The sequence below is a fragment of the Cephus cinctus genome, unplaced genomic scaffold (assembly GCF_000341935.2).
Source record: "Cephus cinctus unplaced genomic scaffold, Ccin1 Ccin1_scaffold0132, whole genome shotgun sequence".
Taxonomy (NCBI): domain Eukaryota; kingdom Metazoa; phylum Arthropoda; class Insecta; order Hymenoptera; family Cephidae; genus Cephus; species Cephus cinctus.
Window position 1 is genome coordinate 307,984 of NW_014332865.1, and position 20,226 is coordinate 328,209.

Genomic DNA, 20,226 nt, shown 5'->3' on the forward strand with positions numbered 1-20,226 from the left:
CGGGTCAAGAGAAAATCAAATTTTGCTTATTAATTAAAGATGCTTGGTTATTTGGAATAGCAATAAAAAAGATATTTTAGTGTTTGAATGAATATTTTTTTAAAATAGGAATTTTAAAATATAACCTATATAACATTTTAAAATATAACCTAAAATATTTTTTAGGCATCAAAACATTTAAATTTTTATCTTTTGACGCTAACTTTCCGACAGTCACGAACATAATGAGTTCTTTGTCAAAGTAATTCCATCCATTTTGAATAGATGGAGGTGCAGTAGCTGACTTGTCGGTAGCCCTGTCAGCAAACATAAGCATGAGAACTTTGAGATCGGGAAGGAATTTGGTGATGAACAAGGGAAGATAGGCTACCAGCGAAACCAAAGCAACGCAAACAAGCTGACGTAAACTCTTTAACTAAGATATGACTGCCGATGTCCAGTGTATTTTTCATTTAAAAACGCAAGCAACTATGAAAGTATTCTGGTGTTATGTGTTGGCCGTAAGCATCCTGGGAGCTGTCGGTGCCGAGTGGAATACGAATGACTATATGAAACGAGAACATTCTTTGGTCAGACCATACCAAGGTACTTGGTTTTTGTTAATTGACTTTGTCTCAATATGAAAATTAAGTTCTACTGCATTCACGAGGATGGATTGTTTATCGTTACACTTTGCATTTTGGTTATTCATTTTATATGAACTTCGTGCGTTCTATCATAAAGTTTTAAGGTTATGACGCGACATATTTGCATTGGTTCTCCTATCTTGAAATTCTTTGAACCTATACTAATTCCTATTTATCTCATCTAGACTGATTCAGTGACTTTTAGTCTGATCAAATAAGTTTTTCAAAAATAAGAACCCTGAAACTTTATGCTAGTAACTTTAAATAGACTGTGAATATTTGTCTCATACCAATGTAGTATGTAAATTATTTCATAGGCAATTCGCATTACCTTGCAATAATATATAATCGGCCCACGACTCCGGTATGCTTTTTTGAATAATGATCTGTTGTTGTATTTATTCGGTAAATAGATCTGTGCTAATTAATAAAAATTAGATTAAATAATAGTGCTCATAATAATAATTAACAATATGGATAGTTAATGTGATAATTTCACTGTTATCTAAAAAAGTCAGTGTGCTATAATTTACTTGAAAATAAGAAAAATTATCACTACCAATATTTAACTCTTAAATAGGTTCTGGAATGACAATACCGCATTGGGATTTTATGGGCAGCACAGTGGTTACAAATAACTATATAAGACTTACTCCTGACCTGCAAAGTAAGCAGGGTGCTCTGTGGAATTCAGTGGTAAGGATATTTCCTGTAGTCGATACTTAGCATCGTAGGAAAATTACTATTAAAACATAAATATTCACTGAGAGAATTATCCATGTGGTCGATATTGCATATTTTTTTTACAGCCATGCAATGTGAGAAATTGGGAATTGCAAGTGCATTTTAAAGTGCATGGTAAAGGTCGTGAATTATTTGGAGATGGCTTTGCAATTTGGTATGCCAAAGATAGAATGCAGACTGGCCCTGTATTTGGAAACAAAGACTATTTTCAAGGTCTTGCCATAATCCTGGACACATACAGCAATCATAATGGTCCACATAATGTACGTATGATATCTGTATTCACAATATTGGAGGATCTGTTTGTGAAATGTAGTATAGAACATCTTTGTCGAATTATTACATTTAATTTCGCTGCCTACACACCTAATAATCTGTATGCCATCTATTTCACCAGAGAGGATATGTTATTGTTTAGGGGTCATATGTTCGTCATAAAAGAGAAATCTGTAACTTTAACAAACCATAATTTCTTGAATTTTCATAAAAGTCAATCGACATCAATTAACTTGTACGAATAAATTAAAAACATTATAGGCACCATTTCAGAAACGAGAAATGGTATTTGATATAGGCGGGTATATTAGAATCTCAAATGAAGTGAGTTTTGCATAGTGAAATCCAAGTAAATTAAAAAGATGAGAAAATGAGAAAATCGTCAAAGTGTATAGACGTGCGTAAGCACGACAAACGCACGGCCAAGTAAAAGGAAGAAATAGTAATTCAACTGATAGCATCTGCATTCGCGTGAGACACATGTAGCAGGAGAATATGCACAAAGGCCATTGAAAACACAGTACAGCAGCACTGGCATTCATTACGTATTCTGCTCTTTCATTAATTATAAATACTAAAAATAAAATGTTGATACCTTTACAGCATCAACATCCATACATTTCGGCAATGGTTAACAATGGCACTCTCCACTACGATCATGATCGTGATGGAACTCATACGCAACTTGATGGTTGTGAAGCAAAGTTCCGAAACTTCGAACACGACACCCACATTGCTATACGATACGAAAGAGATACCTTAACAGGTCAGTCAAAGTCACTCTACATGGACAACCATCCTAGTTTTCTCATCAAGATAGAATTGCACTCACTCTGTTTTTGGTATACGATGCTTTGGTGGGTGGGGCTTTTGGGTTTTTTCAGTACACTGTGGTTTTATGCGGTGTTGTGTGTAAACATTACTATTACAGTAAGGTCTTACCCGGAGGCCTCGTGGTTCTCATTCTGGAGTGCCTCCACATCATTCGGTGGTATCTTTTCCTCTTCGTCTCATTACTCCTTCCCGCTGACCCCCCTTTCATTCTGAATTCAATAAATTTCTTCTAACGATCTTGTCCGTTCAAGCTGTCTATGGTCTGACGTAAAGTCCTCTTCAAGTAGTCCTACGAATGAAAGAGGATAAGCGGATTTCATCGATTTATTAACGCATGTCCACGGGATAGCAGTTAGTAAGCCTGAACTAGATATTAGTAGGACACAAAGAATGGCTTTATACAAGATTTATAAAATTGCTCTATCAAAATACAGTATCAACTGATATCGCAAACAAGGCTGCGTGGAAGGAATGTCTCACCGTCAAGGGTATACAGCTTCCCACGGGATACTACTTTGGAATTACAGCGACGACTGGTGACCTTTCCGACAATCATGACATCATGTCGATTCGTCTCTTCGAGTTGGACTTGCCTGATGACGTACGTCTACATACTAGATTCCAATCTCATAAAGAATTCCAAGTGTCATTATAAATCATCACAAACAAATACCCCTTAACTCAATTACAGCCAAAAGACGACGAAGATCGATCCAATATTTTGCCATCTGCAGCGTTCTTTGAATCTCCAAGAGGTTAGTTAAATATTTAATTGAAAAAAGTACATTATTTAATGTAATGTGCCCTAAGTTTGCACTATTCGGTTCGTACGTGTATATGTATTCTCGTAATTTTAGATCACGTAGACGATCCAAAACCTTCGTCGTTAAGCGGCGTCAAGATTTTCCTCCTGATGCTCGTCGGTGCACTCGCCCTGATCGCATGCGTGGTTATAGGCATAATGTTCTATCAGAAACATCAAGAAAACAGTCGAAAGCGCTTGTACTAAAGATCCTTTGAAGTGCCGAAATGTAAGCAAACACTGAGCTACGTTCGAAGTCATTCCTTTCCTCGGAATTTCTCATCTACCAAATGATCCACGATCAGCGAACGACGAATATAAACATTTAGAAAAAATTTTTTCATTTTCCATTTTTTGCGAGTGAAAATTCGGTGTACAGGAAGTATTGGTGACGTCAACACACAGTACCGAAACAACTTCACAGGTAACGATTATGAACTGAAAGGATTAAGTAGTCACTGCGAGTAATAAATTTTAACAGTTGCCATTTTCCGTAAGTTTCCAATGGCACGAGGATTCTAACTCTTTATCAAAGTAAATTATCGATATGCGCCTTGTTTTACAGTAAAGGGATTATGAATTGACGGACAACCAAATTTAAAGCGGCAGTATAATTTTCAAAGTTTAGCGGAATTTAAAATGTTTTTTCCTTACAAATCGTCTGTCAACTTGTATGAAGGAAAAAGGATACGTTAGACAGCAATTAAATGCTCTTTCCTACCTCAAGTAATACTGCCAGGTCAAAACTTGTATGCGCATGAACTTGTTTCATCGCACGTCGTGGTTCGTGTATATTTTACATTAATTATGAATAACGAAACGCAGCGAGTGTTCCGTTGAGGCGCGATGCCATTGTCGTGTCTGTAAGTATCAGTGACACGACACAAGTAAAGTCAGGTGAATACGTATGTACTATGTGTCTAAGTATCTAGTGATTTAAGATAATTAGCCCAATCGGGGCGAAAGGGTGTTTGACAAGGATGGTAGCGATGTAAATTTTATACTCTTTTAGTAAATCAATCGAATAACTTCAAGCAATTCGATTGACTTGGAAGAGGACGCTTCCTATTTTCATTTTTACCATTATTGTACCAACACGCAACTGTATTTTGTCTTTTCTTACGCCATCACAATACAGAATGCTTTAGTTAGCACCGGCTGTCATAGTAAAATAATATCAACAACAGCTAAAAATGTTACAACCTATAATTCGATCAATTTTGTAGATTTGATGGATATCAATAAATTTTCTTTTTAATTTTGCTCTTTTCAAAATTAATATAGTTACGTGTATACATGTAAATGTATTGTAAAACATTCGTGAGATACTGTAAGAAATTATTATTTGTAAAAACATTAACCTCGAGCTATATTTAAAATGCTAGAATTGATCTGTCATTATGCTGCTACCCAGGGCAGCAAAAGTGTAAAAGCATTACACATCGCAAACTACGGAGTTTCCGCCTAAGTGAAATAATAATAATAATAATAATAATAATACGCTATCGGGGCGTTTTCGTGTTTGGTTATTGTGAGCGAACGGTTTAGATAAAGCGGAAGAGACGTAATAATTATAAATTTTATATTTGTACATAAATAAAACATCACTATTGTTGATATTAGGTAATCATAAAATAGCATCGTATTGTGGAATTGTTCTTTTTTTTTTTATTGAAAAACAGGAAGAAATATTCGAGAAAGGAATAGTCGAAACAGCGAGTAAAAGGGAAAAACGAGATAACAAGAACATGGCATCACTTTTGTTTTAAGAATTTATTTACTAAGAACCGTTGCCAAATATGAATAAATACATATTCAACAAACGTATTTATCATTTTACACCGACACGAAAGAGAGTACAGATTTCCTCGTCGCCGTGTGAAAGTTCAGCGTAACCAATCAATCAATTAACAACATTATTCGTTTTTAAAGAAATCATTTAATATATCTTTTACAATTAAACTCCTAATAAGACAAGAATTGGCACACTTTTTGAAAGTACTAGGTTACGTTATACATACATCTAACGTGATAGAAATTTCTTTCATCTTCAAAAAAAGGGGAAAAAATCTCTATATTTAACGCAAGTAACGAAGCTATCAGGGAAACTAAATACATCAAGGCACATCTACCTCCCATTCAATTCCCTTTCTACATTTTGGTCGCTATTGTCCTCTCGTGAGACGATAGATACTAAATGCAATCTCCGTCACATCCGCAATTACATCAGGACTAAACTTTTAACATTAATAATCAATAAATGTAGCACAACTTCGTAAAGTCCTTATATATTTGCAGTGTCTTTTTAATATTCTAACAGATATCGCATTAGAATGGTCTTGGAATTACAGGAATATCGAGTGTTTCGAGGAGACTTTTTTTAATATCTGGAAAGGAATGAGAAACGATACTAATTTGATCCGTCTTTTTCTCTTTTTTACTGGCAGTAACGAGGATAGTGGGCTCACCGGGCTGTTTTTAACTGATTTAAACATCGCGAAAAGTCCACTAATAAGAATAAGGTGTTCACACTGAACGATGTTAAATAAAAGTAAATAATTTTCATCATTTTTATTTACGATTAACAGAATAGAAAAATATGCGGCTTATTTTTTCGACTGATAATAGCCTTTAGGAAAATACATCAATCCTAAAATATACCGATACTCTGGAAAATACTCGGATATAAATTTTTAATGAAATCTAAATCTAAGATGCCTGAGTTTACGGTAACATAAAAAACATTCTAGGCTATATATGTATGTATATACCTATATATACAACACATATGAAGAGAGAATAATTATCTTCTATTCAATTACACGATCGTGCAGTACGCTTACGAATGCTGTTGTATTCCAGATAGACTCACTTGGGGCTGCAGCACCATTCTCTGAGAATTCAATTTCAAATCGTGAACGTATCGCACACCGTTTACTGCTAGTCTCGTCATGGTCATACTCGGTAGAAACAAACTGTTCAAGGATTCCATCGTACACTTTGCAGTTTTATTCCCGATAAGACTAAGTGCTTCTTTAAAATAAAAACCCTACAAACTTTATATACAACGCATGGAACTATAAATCTTTGAAATACGCAAACAGGTGTCTTAATTTTTAACAGAGAGAATATCCTCAACGTGTACAATCACTGACATCCAATGGAAGTGATGACTGCGCTTTCACCGAAATGCATCTTGGACTACGTGTACCAATATATGCATTAAAGTATTGCTGCTTTGTCGCGAAGAGATTTTAAAACTAATCAATTTGATTACGAAACAAACGAGCCGAACTGTTGTTCGTTGCGCGCCATATAAAAGGAAGTATTTGATTCTCATTATCAGAATCTCTATATTTACTTGAAGATGACTAATGGATTCAAAAGGAAATTCAAGACAGTCTTTACACCGAGATAAACGTCCCTTGCGAGTGAATCAAAGCTGATCTCGTACTTCCTCCGTTTGTAGGACTGCAAATCAATAGTATGACAAGCTAAACAACCTACTTCCTCCAGGTCAATGTGCGGCTCCATCCCGCCAAGGAGAGATTCAATTTCATAGCCGGAATTCCCAAGGGAGCCCGCGAACCAAATTTTGTCACCAGGATAGATGTTTAGACTGAAATTCGTAAAGGAGTGATCTCCAAGGAGAACCACCTCCGCGTTGCTACCCCACAAACTGGACTTCATCTTAACCGAGATTTCAAATTCATATTGGTTCCAGGAGGACAAATCGCACTTATGCTTTTTACGCTTAATTTCATGTATAGTCCTGCAGACTCTTTGGCGCATCTCGTCACCCGCGGAACAATCCTCCTGATAGGGTTTCCCATACATGCAAGTCAATGGTATCCTTATACTGTCAGGTAATTTACCCAATATGGATCCCAGACTATTTTTTACGGACTTCAATCGAATATTCGTCACGTATCCTTCCCAAGATATTGGAATTCCATCCAAACGTGCACACTCAACTTGCACTTGCGCTTTCGAGGATGATTCCTCCCAGGCTGGTTGATGGCAATGATTTTGGTACTGTTCCCAAGACAGGCTGGGCACAGCTTCACAGGAACTGGTATCGACCTCTCGTTTATACTCCAAAATCATTGGCCAGGATAGAAATACACCGGCAGCAACCCCGGAAACAAGCTGAAATGTTTGTATTTTAACTAATTTTGTTACTTTTAGAAACATGACAGTTTGATTGATCCGAACTCTTAAGTACCTGAATAAGTGTGATGATCCAATTGAATTTCCGTGCTTTTGTCTTCCTCAAATACCAAGAAGCCAAGAAGGGTATTCCACCTAGTAACGCGGTGACTGCTATCCTCATGACCATATCACTTTCCGGTAGATATTTGGCTGCCGCTACTATTGGTAAGACAACCGAGGCCAAACCAGCAATGGGCAGGAAAAACACCATTCCCACGAGAGCCAGTGCTCCTCTGATCAAGCCATACCAGGTAGCACCCTGCGAGCTGAGTATAGCTATTTGCCACCAACTCAAAGTGACACAGTGAGGTATCAGAGTTTTGTATGTTCCACGCCAACCATCTCGTGCTGCCATTTTTGCAAATACCGCAGGTATCAGTAGATAGAATACGGCTCGAAAATTCAGACAGAATTCGATACCGTTGCCCACGACGTAAGAGGCAAATGTTGGTACTCTTATATCCAGAAATCTCCAACCTTGGATTACGACCATGTCAGTCTCATAGGGATACTTTGCAAGAACGTGAACTCCGAAACTAAAGAGCGCCAGGAAGTCCGGAAACTGCGAGGCATCTTTCCACATGAAATTTAATAAAGTCACTAGCGTCAACGTGACGGCTATAACAGTGAACTCGGACTGCGGTGTCCACTGATGCGCTATCAGAGGATAAAGCATGAGATTGACGAAAAGCGCTAGAAAAAAGTGACCATACGGCTTAAGATTGTTACAGCAAAATTGATACTCCGCCTCGTCAGGATTTAAATTTCCACCAGAATAACTGAGGAATAAACCGGACCAGACGCGAAAGTCTGAGAGTTCACGTTTGCGCTGTAACATCTGGAAAGTAGCGATGACCATCACGACGAATGACAGATAGTACAAAGCCATAGGAACGAACAGTACTAGACTTTCGGTGCCGAACAAGCAATAAAGCAAAAGAAGTAGCAATGTCTGAACGTTTGAGAAAAATAATTTCTTGAATATCGGGGAGCCGCGACGGCCTATCGTTTCCACTAGCCAGGTGTAAAGACGCTTCAAGGATGTTAAAGGGTGAACGAAAGGCCTTTGTAACAGAGGAATCGTATCCAGGGCCATTTGAGATGGATCTACCATACAGAGAGCATTAGAAACTATAGGAAGCAATCCGCGAGCATAACTGGCAGCTGCTGACACCAATACCGCCTCAGTTATTTTTTCTCCTTGATGTTCCAGCCAGTCTATTATCAAAGAAAATGATAATTCAGTATGAAAATTAAAAATCCATTGAAAATCAGTTGTAGAACATCTTCAGAGGCGACTCTTGATCGCCTTACCTGGCGGACTGTCTTCAATTCTTCCACCGTCTTTGAGAGATGCGATATGTTCGGAGAGACCATCGTCTGAGAATCCTTCTCGGTAGGTATCGCCGAGTGATTTCTGAGAGCTCTTTTGTGAGGATCTGTTTGAACTGGAATAGTTTGATCTACTCGTCGAAGGGAAACTCAGGTCCCTCATGCGTCTCTGAAGCTGTTCCGTCGTTATGAAGTCTTCACCATTTGATAAGCTATCGATGACAGTTTATTATCGTTTTCCTATCAATTTTATTCTTAGCGCAGAAATTAATTGCACAATCAAGTGACATAAATATTTACATTTCCAACTCACCTCGTAAAGACTTCGCGTGCTGCTCGCCTAGCCAACTTCTCATCCTGCGACATGTCTAGACAACTTTTCACATCGTAATAGTTATGTTCGGTGATTCCTCGGCCGGATGCAAGGCATTTTCTCAGGATATCAGTCGCTTCAAGGTTACCCTGCTCCGAGGCTTTTGTTAACCAATAAACGCCAAGCTTGGCATTTTCTTCTTTGTCCACATCAAGTTCTTCGTATTATGGAAAAATAATAAAAATGCCTCTCTTGAACACATCAGAGAATCGAACAATATTCACATTCCCTCATCATTTTAATTACAACTAAGAATAATGTGGGTGCTATTGCGTTTAGAAATTTTATGCTGATGCCATTCAACGATTATGTACTGATAAGAAAGATTTTTAAATATAATGGTCCATTGCAACCTCTGCATCCCATATAAGTGCTATCCCCATATTACTGGCATGCTAGTTGGGTAGCAAGCGATTTAGAAAGTTCACAATCCCAACCTATTCTGTCCTGTCTGTCTATAGAGTGTGAGAAACAGACTGCATATCCAATACAAGAATTTTGTCCGAGCAACTATTGATACAATTGTTGCAAGGACCCAACTATGTAATCTTTTTTGCATCATAACCTTCCTTGAAGTTCAATTATACTTAAAAATTGAATTATATCCATTGCTAGAAAATTATAAAATTCTATTTTATCTCAGAACATACCACATCTTTCTTCCAAAAGATGTTTCCCCAAAACAACCTGAGACTCCGGACAACCATCTTCAGCCAATTGAGACCGCAAGCGCCTGAGAGAACCTCTTGGTCCATCTGTAAAACAAAAATTAATGTCAATTTTTTTCTGTTCACTATTCCTCATTGATATGTAATAAGAACAGCAATAGCTAAAACTATTACGAACTAAAGAAACTCATGAAAAATTTATAGCAAATGTCCAGTTCACATTTTCTCTTTTAGCTTTCGTATAAAAAGTATGGGCATTAAAAAGTATACTTTACTAGAGTATTCTTGGTACAAAGCGATTATTATGAATATAGTTATATACAACAGCATACTGGTTTCAAAACTGATTGTGAGAAACAAAACAAATTATCGATAAGATCAACATTAAATACTTATCAATAATATGCATTAAGAGGGTATACATTTTTTAAAAACTACAATTATTTATATAATATTATAGAGAATTGAAGCATTTTCTGGTAGTATTGTTTGGAGAATAAAACACTAGAAGTACAACGCATAATAGCACATAACCTCAAACTGGTTTTACTGAATACTAGTCATGAGAATAGATTTTATATAAAAAATAAAATCAATAAGGTATCAATAAAACTGTGATTAGTACATAGACATCGCAACGATTGTACACTTAAAGATTCTGTAGCACATCCTCTAACAGTAAACATGTCAATATAATCGTGATGGTCGGTTCAAGTGACAGCTGTCAAAAATTACCATAGTATCATAAACTACACCCGTATCCTAGGATACGTTAAAGCCAACGAAGTGAAAATCTACATTCATAATAGATGGACGAAGATAACGTCTCACAAGCATTATTGTATCATAAGAATGTGATCAAAGAGGACTTGTCACGTGATTGTCAAATTAAGCCAATGTAATGTTGTCAGGTATCGATTAGGTTATTTCCGTACGCAAGCAAGGAACACGACGCAAAAACAGTGATATTGATTCGACAATCAAAACGTACCGTGCAACGTCCACTGTCTTCTACCAGACCTCCCGGACAAGGGTACAACACCGGCCATGTCTTATAGACGCTCGAGAGAGTTGAAAAAAATCCAAGAGCGCCACACGTGTACCTTACCTTACATCGAGACCGCTAGCGAGCGACTGCTCAATTTTTGGAACAGACTGAGTGAAAGACATGTGCGCATGCGTGAGTTTCATAAGAGAGTAAACAGTACTTTGAAAAAGAAAAAAACAATCACGAATACCAATCACTAATAAATTGATGAAGATCATATCATCTTCACATTGAAAAGAACGTGATGCTCTGTGAATAAACTTGCAAAAAAATGTAAGACAGCTGCACCATTTGACTAAATATACTCATTAAATGATAACAAGGGAGCCGGAATTAGAGGAACTTTATATTCTGGAGTTGTTTATTTCATCATATTTGATCAATGGATTACATATTTATCGAGTATATAAATGCTAAAAGAAATATAATAAATTAAAGGCGCACTCATATTCAACTTGCCGAGTGACGTGATAATGTGCATCACTACTTGCAATAAGTAATCTGTAATCAGCAGTTGCTGAATTTGTTGGAGCCAGTTTTTTTGATTTTGCCTTTCTCTCAGTCGCATTATACATATGTAATTCGATCCGACGTTTCCATTCGAAACCGAAGGAATCTAGCAAAACCATGTTTTCGCTGGCTCCTCGTGTAGTCAGAAATCCGCCCGCACTCCAGTCCTTTGGCAAAAAAATTCTCATCGACTCTAATGAATCAATGAAAAATTCACACATAAAAAATCTCACACATGCAAAACTTACGTGTTAATCGATCCCATATATGGTGGCGGATTCGGTCGGATGTACGGGTTACAGCGTTCGCCAGACATTCTAAAGATAAACTCAATATATTTTTATAGATAATCCCATTGGTTCTAAAGGTGGAAATATGAGACCCATGCGTTTCTCTTTCACTCAAGTATCGGCAAACGTTTTAAGATGATTAGTACATATGGGAGAAAGGATCCCAAACGCGTTTCACTCCTCGAGAGAGTGGTGGTATATAATTATTGAGAGGTCCGAATAAGCGGGTTTCTTTCAGAATTCTGTTCCCACTAGAGGAACAGCTTTGTTTCTGGCCGGACAGAGCGGTTACGTATGCATAAATCACGATTATCTCAGGCACGGGATCTTTCGACATTCCACAGCGAGATCATTTTCAAAGGCCCTTCGCAGGGGCGTCACAACTAGCCAAGTGTTTCCTTTTGAGATTACCCTCGCACACCTATTTTCGGACGGAGTAAAAATGTATCTACCTCGGACTGCGGGACAACGAATCACTTGGACTTGACGGCTGGGCCGACAGTGACCTCAAAGTTCCCCTTTCCGAAGACGCATTCTGCACCATTTGCACACCATTGTTACTTAATCCTTCGACGGGCGTGGAGTCTCGCGTTTCCCTGAAAATTATTTGACCTTGTTAAATTTACTAAACAAAAAAAAAAGAAAAGAAATGCAGGTAAAGCAAAAGTGCAGGTACAATATTGGCTTATAAAGCAGCAAATTATTGAAACAATACGTACCGTGGAAACATGCAGAACCGAAGATTATAAAAACGGCACAAAATGCATGGATATAAAAAATAAAAAGGTTAAACTAAACACACGAAAGTAGTGCACGAAAAAGCCATGGAAACTGGTGGACTGGAATTTCGAACGCAATCATGCTCTCCAGATTAGCCTGAAAGAATATTAAAATAGCAATTTTGTTATCCCGTTCGATTATTATTATATTCTACGGATGTTTATTGTGCTAAACTGGACACGCCGAGAATTCAAAATACAATTTCCTCGATGTTTGCATTTCGTAAACCTAAATCGTAAAAATCTTTTCTTAGCTCTCCGTCTGAAAACAATAACCACTCGGTTTACATTCGACGAAAATAAATATCGATCTCTGCTTACAATACCAGGGAGGGAGACCACGTTGTAACGTTTTTCCCTATTACTCTCAAGATTCTGATTCCTCGTCGTTCAGGAGTTTGCCCCCCGTTGATAAAGGCCGATAGGGGAAAATACGAGTGACACTTTGCACTATTAGTTGTTAGTCTGCGAATTCGTAAAACATTAGTAACACAAAGCTATGGAAACCTAGAAATTTCAAAAAGTCCAAGAAGAAACTTTCGTGCTCTTTAGAAACAATATATCGTAGCGCCAAAGCGTCGCGAAGACCTTTTTTTTACCTTGCCACCTCCTTCATCTCGAGGAAGGTGTTAAATAATTCGTGGAAATAAATCTCGGACTCCCGGTCAATTCTATAAAAGAAAAAAAGCTTCAAGAGGACATGGTCAAGGATACTCTCCAATTTGAGTGGATCCTCCGTGCAGCAGCCACCGACACTCAATGTCCAATTTGATGGTCTCAATTTCATGGTTGGTATTTATAAGGGTATTTATGCAATACCCTTCCAACATACGAAGTGGTATCGCAGGGACGATGACGTTCAGCCTCGACCAGTGCACGCGCGTTAATGAGAGACTATCGTTGAGCTACATAAAAGCTAGTACAAGAAGTTCAATTTTCTTCGGATAAAACTTGTTTTACGCGTGCCCTATGTTTTACGAAAGGAGGCATGACTGCGAAATTTGCTTCTACGTAAGGTTTACAAGGAAACGTGTCCGAAAACGGTGACGGATAAGAGCGTAATGACAAGATCAACGTCAGCGCTATGCCACCTATATCACAATGGACGACAGTGGTCGAAACCACAAAGCGCAGAATGACTGATTAGAATTCCAGTGATGAAAATGTTTTCGTTCGACTTCGCACTTTTATTAATAGGTAGGTTACGTAATCGACTACGATGGTGCTGCGTCATGAAAATGCACTGGTCTCGAGTAGCGCACGTCATCCCGGACAAGCGGCTCACACTGCCCGCGGTCAGTTGCCCGCCTCTTATTACGTCCTTACGTTCTACGCGTGAGCGTCTCAAGTTCTTTTCACGTAGACGTAGACGCGTTCGACCTCATCGCTACAATCTGTCTGGTCGGACGGAGGAACTCTTTAGAAACTAGGCTCGAACGATGAGCGATAATCATGGAGAAATGAATTTTCTTTAAGACGAATACTTAACCTTTTTCTTCTTAAAATTTAAACCCAAGCTATCGTCCTTGTCAGAATCTGAATGCTCGCGCCGCCTGAGATATTTAAAACTACGGCAACAGCGAATTCGACTAGCTGCACGTTTCTCGAGGAACCCGGCTAAAAATGCGGCAGCATTACGTTTCATGTTAAAATCGGTACACGTTACACGACTCGACTAGATATCGAATCGTTTATGAATGAAAGTCAGCTCAATCGCACGAGCCCCCTCTTTCTCAATAACTCTCGACGACGTCTTGCCATTGATGAATTTTAAACATCAAGCACGTGCTTCTTGACACACGCGTAGTACTTTTTCGGAAATCCCTGTATACTGTCCTTTTATTTCTAGCGCCAAAGTACAAGATGAGCTTGCGTATTCGTAACGCATGTGAATTTTACGAGTCAACAAGGCTCTCAGCAATCGTGTTACTGATCTAAAAGTGCGTAACGTGGAATGATAAGTGAGTCAAATTCTCTTTTCTGCGAGACGAACACCAAAGAGCGCGTAAATAAATAATCTCTCGACGAGGAGGAACCGTAAGTAGCAGTTTACGTGAATTCCTTGGGTAACTTACAATTTTTCGTGGTGCAAGCAGAAAGCGGTGCTGAGTAGAGTGATGAAAATCAAGAGAAGAGTAGCAGGTAAGAAGACTGCAGTGGCCATTTCTTTCAAGTAACTTCGAACGGGTGTCCCGGCCTTCGTAGGTCTTGCCCATCTCCATTCCGCATGACCAGAGAAACCAGATGACGAAAGTCCTACGACGTTCACGTTCGGTCCCCTTCTAGCACTTTCCTGTTGCAGACTGTGATTCTCCTCGATCTTTGGTGCCAACAAATTATTGTCCCACATTGGATGCTTGTGTTGAAATAAAGAATTTCTCTAATGGAAGATAAAATACTAACCAATCTAAAGGAGCACCAGTCCAAAACAAATCCCGCAACTCTGAAGTGTCTTTCGACGATTGTTCTTTTAAAATCCCTAGGGCAAGAGGACATCTTCCATAATGGTTTCACTTGCTCCTGCAGTTCATTCAACTCGTGTGAAAACTGTGCGGAACTACCCAGTCGAAGTACGACCCTTAAAGAAAAAAAATTAACGAAATTAAATAGTCCTGACACTTCTTGATCGTCGCGCGACAGCTCTCACGTAGACACTGATGTTTGTCCGGTTATACCTGTGATCAATTCAGTTCACATCAGGGATTAAAGAAAAATCAATTTCACGAGTTGCGTGCAAGTGCCACAGAATTATTAACACATAAAACGGCGCCTATGAGTCATGAGAATGTCAAATTGCTCACAATGTAAAACGGCTAAAAGTCAAATTGGACCTCGTTTTTCGATAGAACTAGATTTATTAACATGTATAGACGGCGCATTCGTTTCCCGCTCACGTCGATGCCTGCGTCATACGTTCAAAATTGTACAAGCCAGCTTTTCATACTTTGTATTCTTTCAAGTATCACTCGAGTACTTGGAAGTTTTCCATAATCGAAAAGAAACGGTTATTCCTGATATCTCAGTGATCTTCCGGTCCAATGAATCGTCCTCAATAACATTTCGATTGCGCCATAATTTGAAATATTTGTAATCCTTAAAGAAATTCCAAGAGTCAAAGTGCCAAGACGTGTTATAGCTAAAATCGGTTGTACGTGATAAAAGTAAAAAATCATCAGTGGTAAAGAATTATGAAGGTTCCTGAAAATGACGCACGGACTCTCCCACGGGTTTAAGTCGCGGTTACGACGCCTCGATATAGCGGGAGCAAGATTTTTTTGGATTTCAAGGATAAAGAGTAACTCAACCTGCCGTGAATAATATTGTACCATACGAATAACGAATATTTCCATTCAACAATTTATGCTATCATGAATATCGCTATGCACGGCTAACTCAGCTCATTTCAAGGATTCTTCGTAAATCTTTGGCACGACCATAGTTCTCTCTTTATGTGTGGAAGAAAGAGAAGCTAGACGCTGGAACTCAAAGTGCCGTCAATGTGGGACGTCCTGACCGCGTCCTTATCGTGCGTGGAACAAGGGGAAACTATTCAGATAAGGAAACCGTCACGATTGTGTTAGCATAGGACGCTGTCACATTTAACAGCGTTACGCTGCTTTGACTTAGTACGTGCTGTCACTTCTTAGGTGGACTGAGGTGTACGAACGTAGAAGATTGTGAATTCGAGTAGATACGTATTCGCAAAGTGACAAGCAAATCACAGTGATCAAGAAAGTTACAATACATCAGCACCGTGTGGATTCGTCTACACATCCGTTTGAGAAGGAGCCCGAAGAATTTAAGTGAGTTTTTATGCGAAGATGAATTTTCTTTACTATACCCAAGCTGAATGATTTGAAATTCTTAACCCTGCGAGCATCAAGTATTTTTTTTACACCACAAACAAAAACTAATGAGATTTCCTGAGGATTCCGCTTGGTATCCAAATGATTAAAAATTGAACAGTCAGTACGTTGTATCAAGCGCCAATGACTTTGCCTCATTCATATTGCAGACGTCAATAGTAGAGCCAACATCCGCGAATCAAGAAATCCAGTTGAACATAACGTAATACCTTGTAGATTGAGCGGTTAGTCTTTATATATGAATTTGTATCGTCCACACTCTCTCTACGGAAGAAAGACTTTTCCTTATGCTTGACAACAAGAATAAGAGTGAGATAACATCATCAGTGATTCAATATCGATGCACGCGGGATGATTGCATCTGCAAGAAGAGAATTATGTCCAATACCAGAGGATATTCCGTTATTGCGAGAAATAGCGAAGTAGCAGACAGTAAAGCTACGTTTAAAGATGATTGAGACCTTACACTTATGCGCGTACAAATGTGTATGAATTGAGGGAAATAATTGATAGCGTTTGATAGAAAATAAAAAATCGAAAGGAGAGAAAAGAGGCGAGAAGCTGGTGCGCTCGCATCACTAAAAATAGGATTTCACTCCAGTGATGTGATTACAAGATTCGTGCAGATCCTGATGAGAGATACTTTGACGCAATGATTTAATTAATTATTTTCACGTCAATTGAAAGCCCCTGTGCAACTCTCTTTGCCTCATCTCCTCATCCGAAGATGAGCAATTATCACTACATGTAAAATAGAGAACAAGACTGACAACATTGTACAGAGTACGCCAGTTGACATGATGCATTCATTCGATTTTATTGCGCTTATCGGCTTATCCATGAATGTCAAAAACTTGATACGTATCGATCTTTTCTTGTTTGTATTATATATTAGAAGCGCTACTGTATATGCTTACATCTGTTTCTCATAATCACCGATGGTATAGTTGATAGATGCTGACAATAAATTACAGGAAATCGAAATGATTACGGAATTCAACAAAACAGGAGTTCCCTGATAATTAGGTAGAATAGAGCAATTATACTTGATAAAAATGTATAGGAAATGCGTCACACTGTTGTTTTCCGTTGGTCGAATGATAAGTACGTCAAAGATAACTGAGAAATCGCTGAACCTCGTAATAATCATACCATGCATTATTTTTAACAATCATCTTTAGTACTTAGCCTACGACGTTTCCTACTATAAGATAATACGTTAAAGATGCATAGTTAACGATAAATGTTACCGCTTAATGGGGAATCTTTTTGGTTAATACCTTAACAAAATTTATGAAAATTTCATGAGACTTACCCTTCCCCCTCTCCAGGTCTAAGAGGAAGCCGCGCCCCAAGCTCCACTGCTGATGCTAGAAATGTCACGTATAGATCTGTGGCCTCTGTCCAAAGTTTATTCCTATTATTGATAAAAATTGTAACACTTTTAGTTGAGATCATTTTGACATTAACAAGTATTACCATACATTTCAATTGTACCTGAAAACATTCAACAATTTTTCTGTTTTGTTGTAATCCAACATATCCTCCACATTGAGATTATCAATTTTTAATTGAATCTCATATTTTGTTAGGTTTTCTTTCTCGTGAACACTTATATTCAAAATCTTGTATCTGGTCTCATAGGTATGCTTATTGAGACCCACAATTTCAAGCTGAAGTTACATTAAAATTAGTATAAGATCCATACTATAATATATCTTGTTTCCAAATTTATAATTTACCTGAAAATCTTCCTGATCTTGAGGCGCTACACCATATAAAAAGCCATGATGATCTTTTTTACTATAAATATAATGAATCCATGAAGGCAGATCGGGTGCACTCAACAGGGATGGTTGATATAAAAACTGATCATGTCTACCTGAAACAGAATCGCACTTGTTCTAATCAAAATTGTGATATGATCGTTGCAGAATGAATCAAATATAATACACAATCACATTGTTATTCAAGATGCATGACCAATGTCATACAGAAGAATACTTTCAAAGAATAATTTCAAATCGTGAAACAGCTGATGGGTTACTGTGACATATTTTGTTTTACCATCTATGCTCCAGTCGAAAGTGTCTGGCTTGATGGGAATGATAAACACCTTGGACATTAGGATGCTCTCAGCACCCACGAAGGCTGCCAAAGCTAACAATACCATGAGGCTGGAATGCATATTGGACTCCCTTCCCTACAAGATGGGATAAAATAAACATTCAAAATGACCATCTCAATACTAAGATAACTATTTATAAGTGGTAAGTAGTATTATGAAGAAATTGTACATAATCTGCATCAAGTAGTGACGATTTAATAAATACAACAATCAATCAGTTTACAACGATGGTCAATAGATCAACAGACATAGACCCACTGCTTGGAACACAAAACATTAATTCTTGGGTTATCAATAAAGAAAGTCTTTTAATGATTAATATTAAATGACAAATAATGAATACAGCTGTACTATGATCACTCAGACTTGAACACATTTGATCTATTTCTCTTGCAAAAATGAAACCATCCGTGCAGACAACTCTTAACGCCAAAAATAGAAACCAGGATAATGGATCGATTATCCACAGCGGAGATGAATTTTAAATACCTTTTTCAATAGACAACGCTCTTCGCAAGTTGATAAAAGAAAATTATATAGATCAAAGCATAGTCGTGACACACGGTGAACGACAGAAGCCGATCTTATGGAGCTGATGAACTTACGGTAATGTCAGATTTAGCAGACGACAGAATCGGGTTGCAAGTCGAAGTAACATGAATAGACAAGAGAACGAAACTCAAACATTAGGATGAGTATATAGTTTCTTCGACATAATTCTTCGAAATAACGTAAGAAATTTTTCTCGGAATAAATATTGATAATGCGTCACGTCGAAGACTCAGATTTACAGTGATTCCTAGCTCTCAAATGATTTGGGCTGCACTACAGAGTATTGAATGAATACTGCGATTATTTTTTACGTTCAGGAAATTCTCAACTTGAGAAACGACCAGAAACGACCAAGTTCTCAGCTGAAACGAAGTATAAGCGCGCGCGTTTCGTCCTTCTCACGCGCAGCTGGTACACCGCTTCTGACATCCCATAATCAGGACCGTAGCGATATTAGGTACCAATTTATCTGGCTAATCTGGCAATTATTTGAAATCGACTTTGGTGGCATTTACAAAAAACCATTTAACTGTACTCTAAGAGTAATGAAACTATATGCATAAATCGTAAGTCGGACCATGGTTTTGAAGTCATGCGACCTATTTGGAGTACGTATCATAATTTTCGTGAAACGTAATCCGGTATTTAAGAGTTTTTTTCACGAGATATGACAAGCTCATCGCATCAAATTAAATTGCAAATAAAATTCACATAAATTGTTGAAATTCTTTGAATTGCTTTTACGTCTTTCAAGCCCAAGTGTCATTAAGATTTCCCCGAGTGCCGTTATTCAAGGAATTCCCTCCATGTAATGAGGTGCAAAATCGAGCCTCGTAGCTGCTCCATGTCAGATAATTTAAAAAAAAAAACCAGCAGGTCTACGTAAGTATGATTTAGTTGTAATTAGTGACAATGCCCCGCGGTTCCCGAATATGTATGATAACTACGGTACTGCCTATTGACGTCTGCAGTAGGCGTGGCTTCACTCTACCGATAGAGGGATATATTTACCACACAACTTTTCTCGTGCGCCAGCGACTTGCATTATTTGATTAATAATGTGTATTTGCAGTACGCGGTTAGATGCCAACGAGGAAGGGTACGCGACCGTCGCCAATTATCGGCACGGGGGTTGAAAACTGTCAAGTTCCTGTAGGAGTTAGGGGTTCGGTTCTTTCTCTTGGAC

At 38.1% G+C, this 20,226-nt stretch overlaps 3 protein-coding genes across 11 annotated transcripts; 1 reads left to right on the forward strand and 2 right to left on the reverse strand.

Moving 5' to 3' along the window:
• Window positions 1-285: 285 nt before the first annotated feature.
• LOC107263080 (vesicular integral-membrane protein VIP36) lies at window positions 286-4,917 on the forward strand. The gene is made up of 7 exons (XM_015729911.2): window positions 286-585; window positions 1,207-1,322; window positions 1,436-1,633; window positions 2,250-2,412; window positions 2,915-3,081; window positions 3,172-3,235; window positions 3,338-4,917. Exons 1-7 carry the CDS (start codon window positions 423-425, stop codon window positions 3,487-3,489), a joined length of 1,023 nt encoding a protein of 340 aa, XP_015585397.1. The 5' UTR covers window positions 286-422; the 3' UTR covers window positions 3,490-4,917.
• A 284-nt stretch (window positions 4,918-5,201) lies between these two features.
• LOC107263070 (wolframin) lies at window positions 5,202-11,131 on the reverse strand. 2 transcript variants are annotated; one of them, XM_015729896.2, is made up of 6 exons: window positions 10,859-11,131; window positions 9,850-9,954; window positions 9,140-9,356; window positions 8,809-9,038; window positions 7,508-8,712; window positions 5,202-7,431 (listed from the first exon to the last, which is right to left on the reverse strand). In XM_015729896.2, the coding sequence occupies exons 1-6, from the start codon at window positions 10,914-10,916 to the stop codon at window positions 6,640-6,642; spliced, it is 2,607 nt and encodes an 868-aa protein (XP_015585382.1). In that variant the 5' UTR covers window positions 10,917-11,131; the 3' UTR covers window positions 5,202-6,639. The 2 variants fall into 2 exon arrangements, with proteins under 2 accessions (XP_015585382.1, XP_024936250.1); XM_025080482.1 differs by lacking the exon at window positions 10,859-11,131 and adding an exon at window positions 10,493-10,568.
• Window positions 11,132-11,258: 127 nt separating this feature from the next.
• LOC107263078 (epsilon-sarcoglycan) lies at window positions 11,259-20,184 on the reverse strand. 8 transcript variants are annotated; one of them, XM_015729905.2, is made up of 12 exons: window positions 19,094-19,459; window positions 18,978-18,997; window positions 18,428-18,563; window positions 18,103-18,242; window positions 17,858-18,033; window positions 17,676-17,777; window positions 14,898-15,072; window positions 14,570-14,814; window positions 13,094-13,165; window positions 12,168-12,311; window positions 11,674-11,742; window positions 11,259-11,592 (listed from the first exon to the last, which is right to left on the reverse strand). In XM_015729905.2, exons 3-12 carry the CDS (start codon window positions 18,546-18,548, stop codon window positions 11,568-11,570), a joined length of 1,269 nt encoding a protein of 422 aa, XP_015585391.1. In that variant the 5' UTR covers window positions 18,549-18,563; window positions 18,978-18,997; window positions 19,094-19,459; the 3' UTR covers window positions 11,259-11,567. The 8 variants fall into 8 exon arrangements, 7 of the variants coding, with proteins under 7 accessions (XP_015585391.1, XP_015585392.1, XP_024936252.1 ...); XM_015729906.2 differs by lacking the exons at window positions 18,978-18,997; window positions 19,094-19,459 and adding an exon at window positions 20,052-20,184; XM_025080484.1 differs by lacking the exon at window positions 18,428-18,563 and having other exon boundaries at window positions 19,094-19,460.
• Window positions 20,185-20,226: the final 42 nt, after the last annotated feature.

Bases quoted from the DNA above. Each gene is read 5' to 3' on its own strand.
- LOC107263080 (XM_015729911.2), top strand. From the start codon at position 423: ATGACTGCCGATGTCCAGTGTATTTTTCATTTAAAAACGCAAGCAACT. The intron at 1,323-1,435 runs GTAAGGATATTT...TTTTTTTTACAG, and splicing joins GTGCTCTGTGGAATTCAGTG to CCATGCAATGTGAGAAATTG. The intron at 1,634-2,249 runs GTACGTATGATA...ATACCTTTACAG, and splicing joins ATCATAATGGTCCACATAAT to CATCAACATCCATACATTTC.
- LOC107263070 (XM_025080482.1), bottom strand. From the start codon at position 10,553: ATGTTTACTGTTAGAGGATGTGCTACAGAATCTTTAAGTGTACAATCG. The intron at 9,357-9,849 runs GTATGTTCTGAG...CATAATACGAAG, and splicing joins TCTTTTGGAAGAAAGATGTG to AACTTGATGTGGACAAAGAA. The intron at 9,039-9,139 runs GTGAGTTGGAAA...TGTCATCGATAG, and splicing joins GCACGCGAAGTCTTTACGAG to CTTATCAAATGGTGAAGACT.
- LOC107263078 (XM_015729906.2), bottom strand. From the start codon at position 18,548: ATGCATTCCAGCCTCATGGTATTGTTAGCTTTGGCAGCCTTCGTGGGT. The intron at 17,778-17,857 runs GTACAATTGAAA...TATCAATAATAG, and splicing joins AAATTGTTGAATGTTTTCAG to GAATAAACTTTGGACAGAGG. The intron at 11,743-12,167 runs GTAGATACATTT...GTTTATCTTTAG, and splicing joins TCGTTGTCCCGCAGTCCGAG to AATGTCTGGCGAACGCTGTA.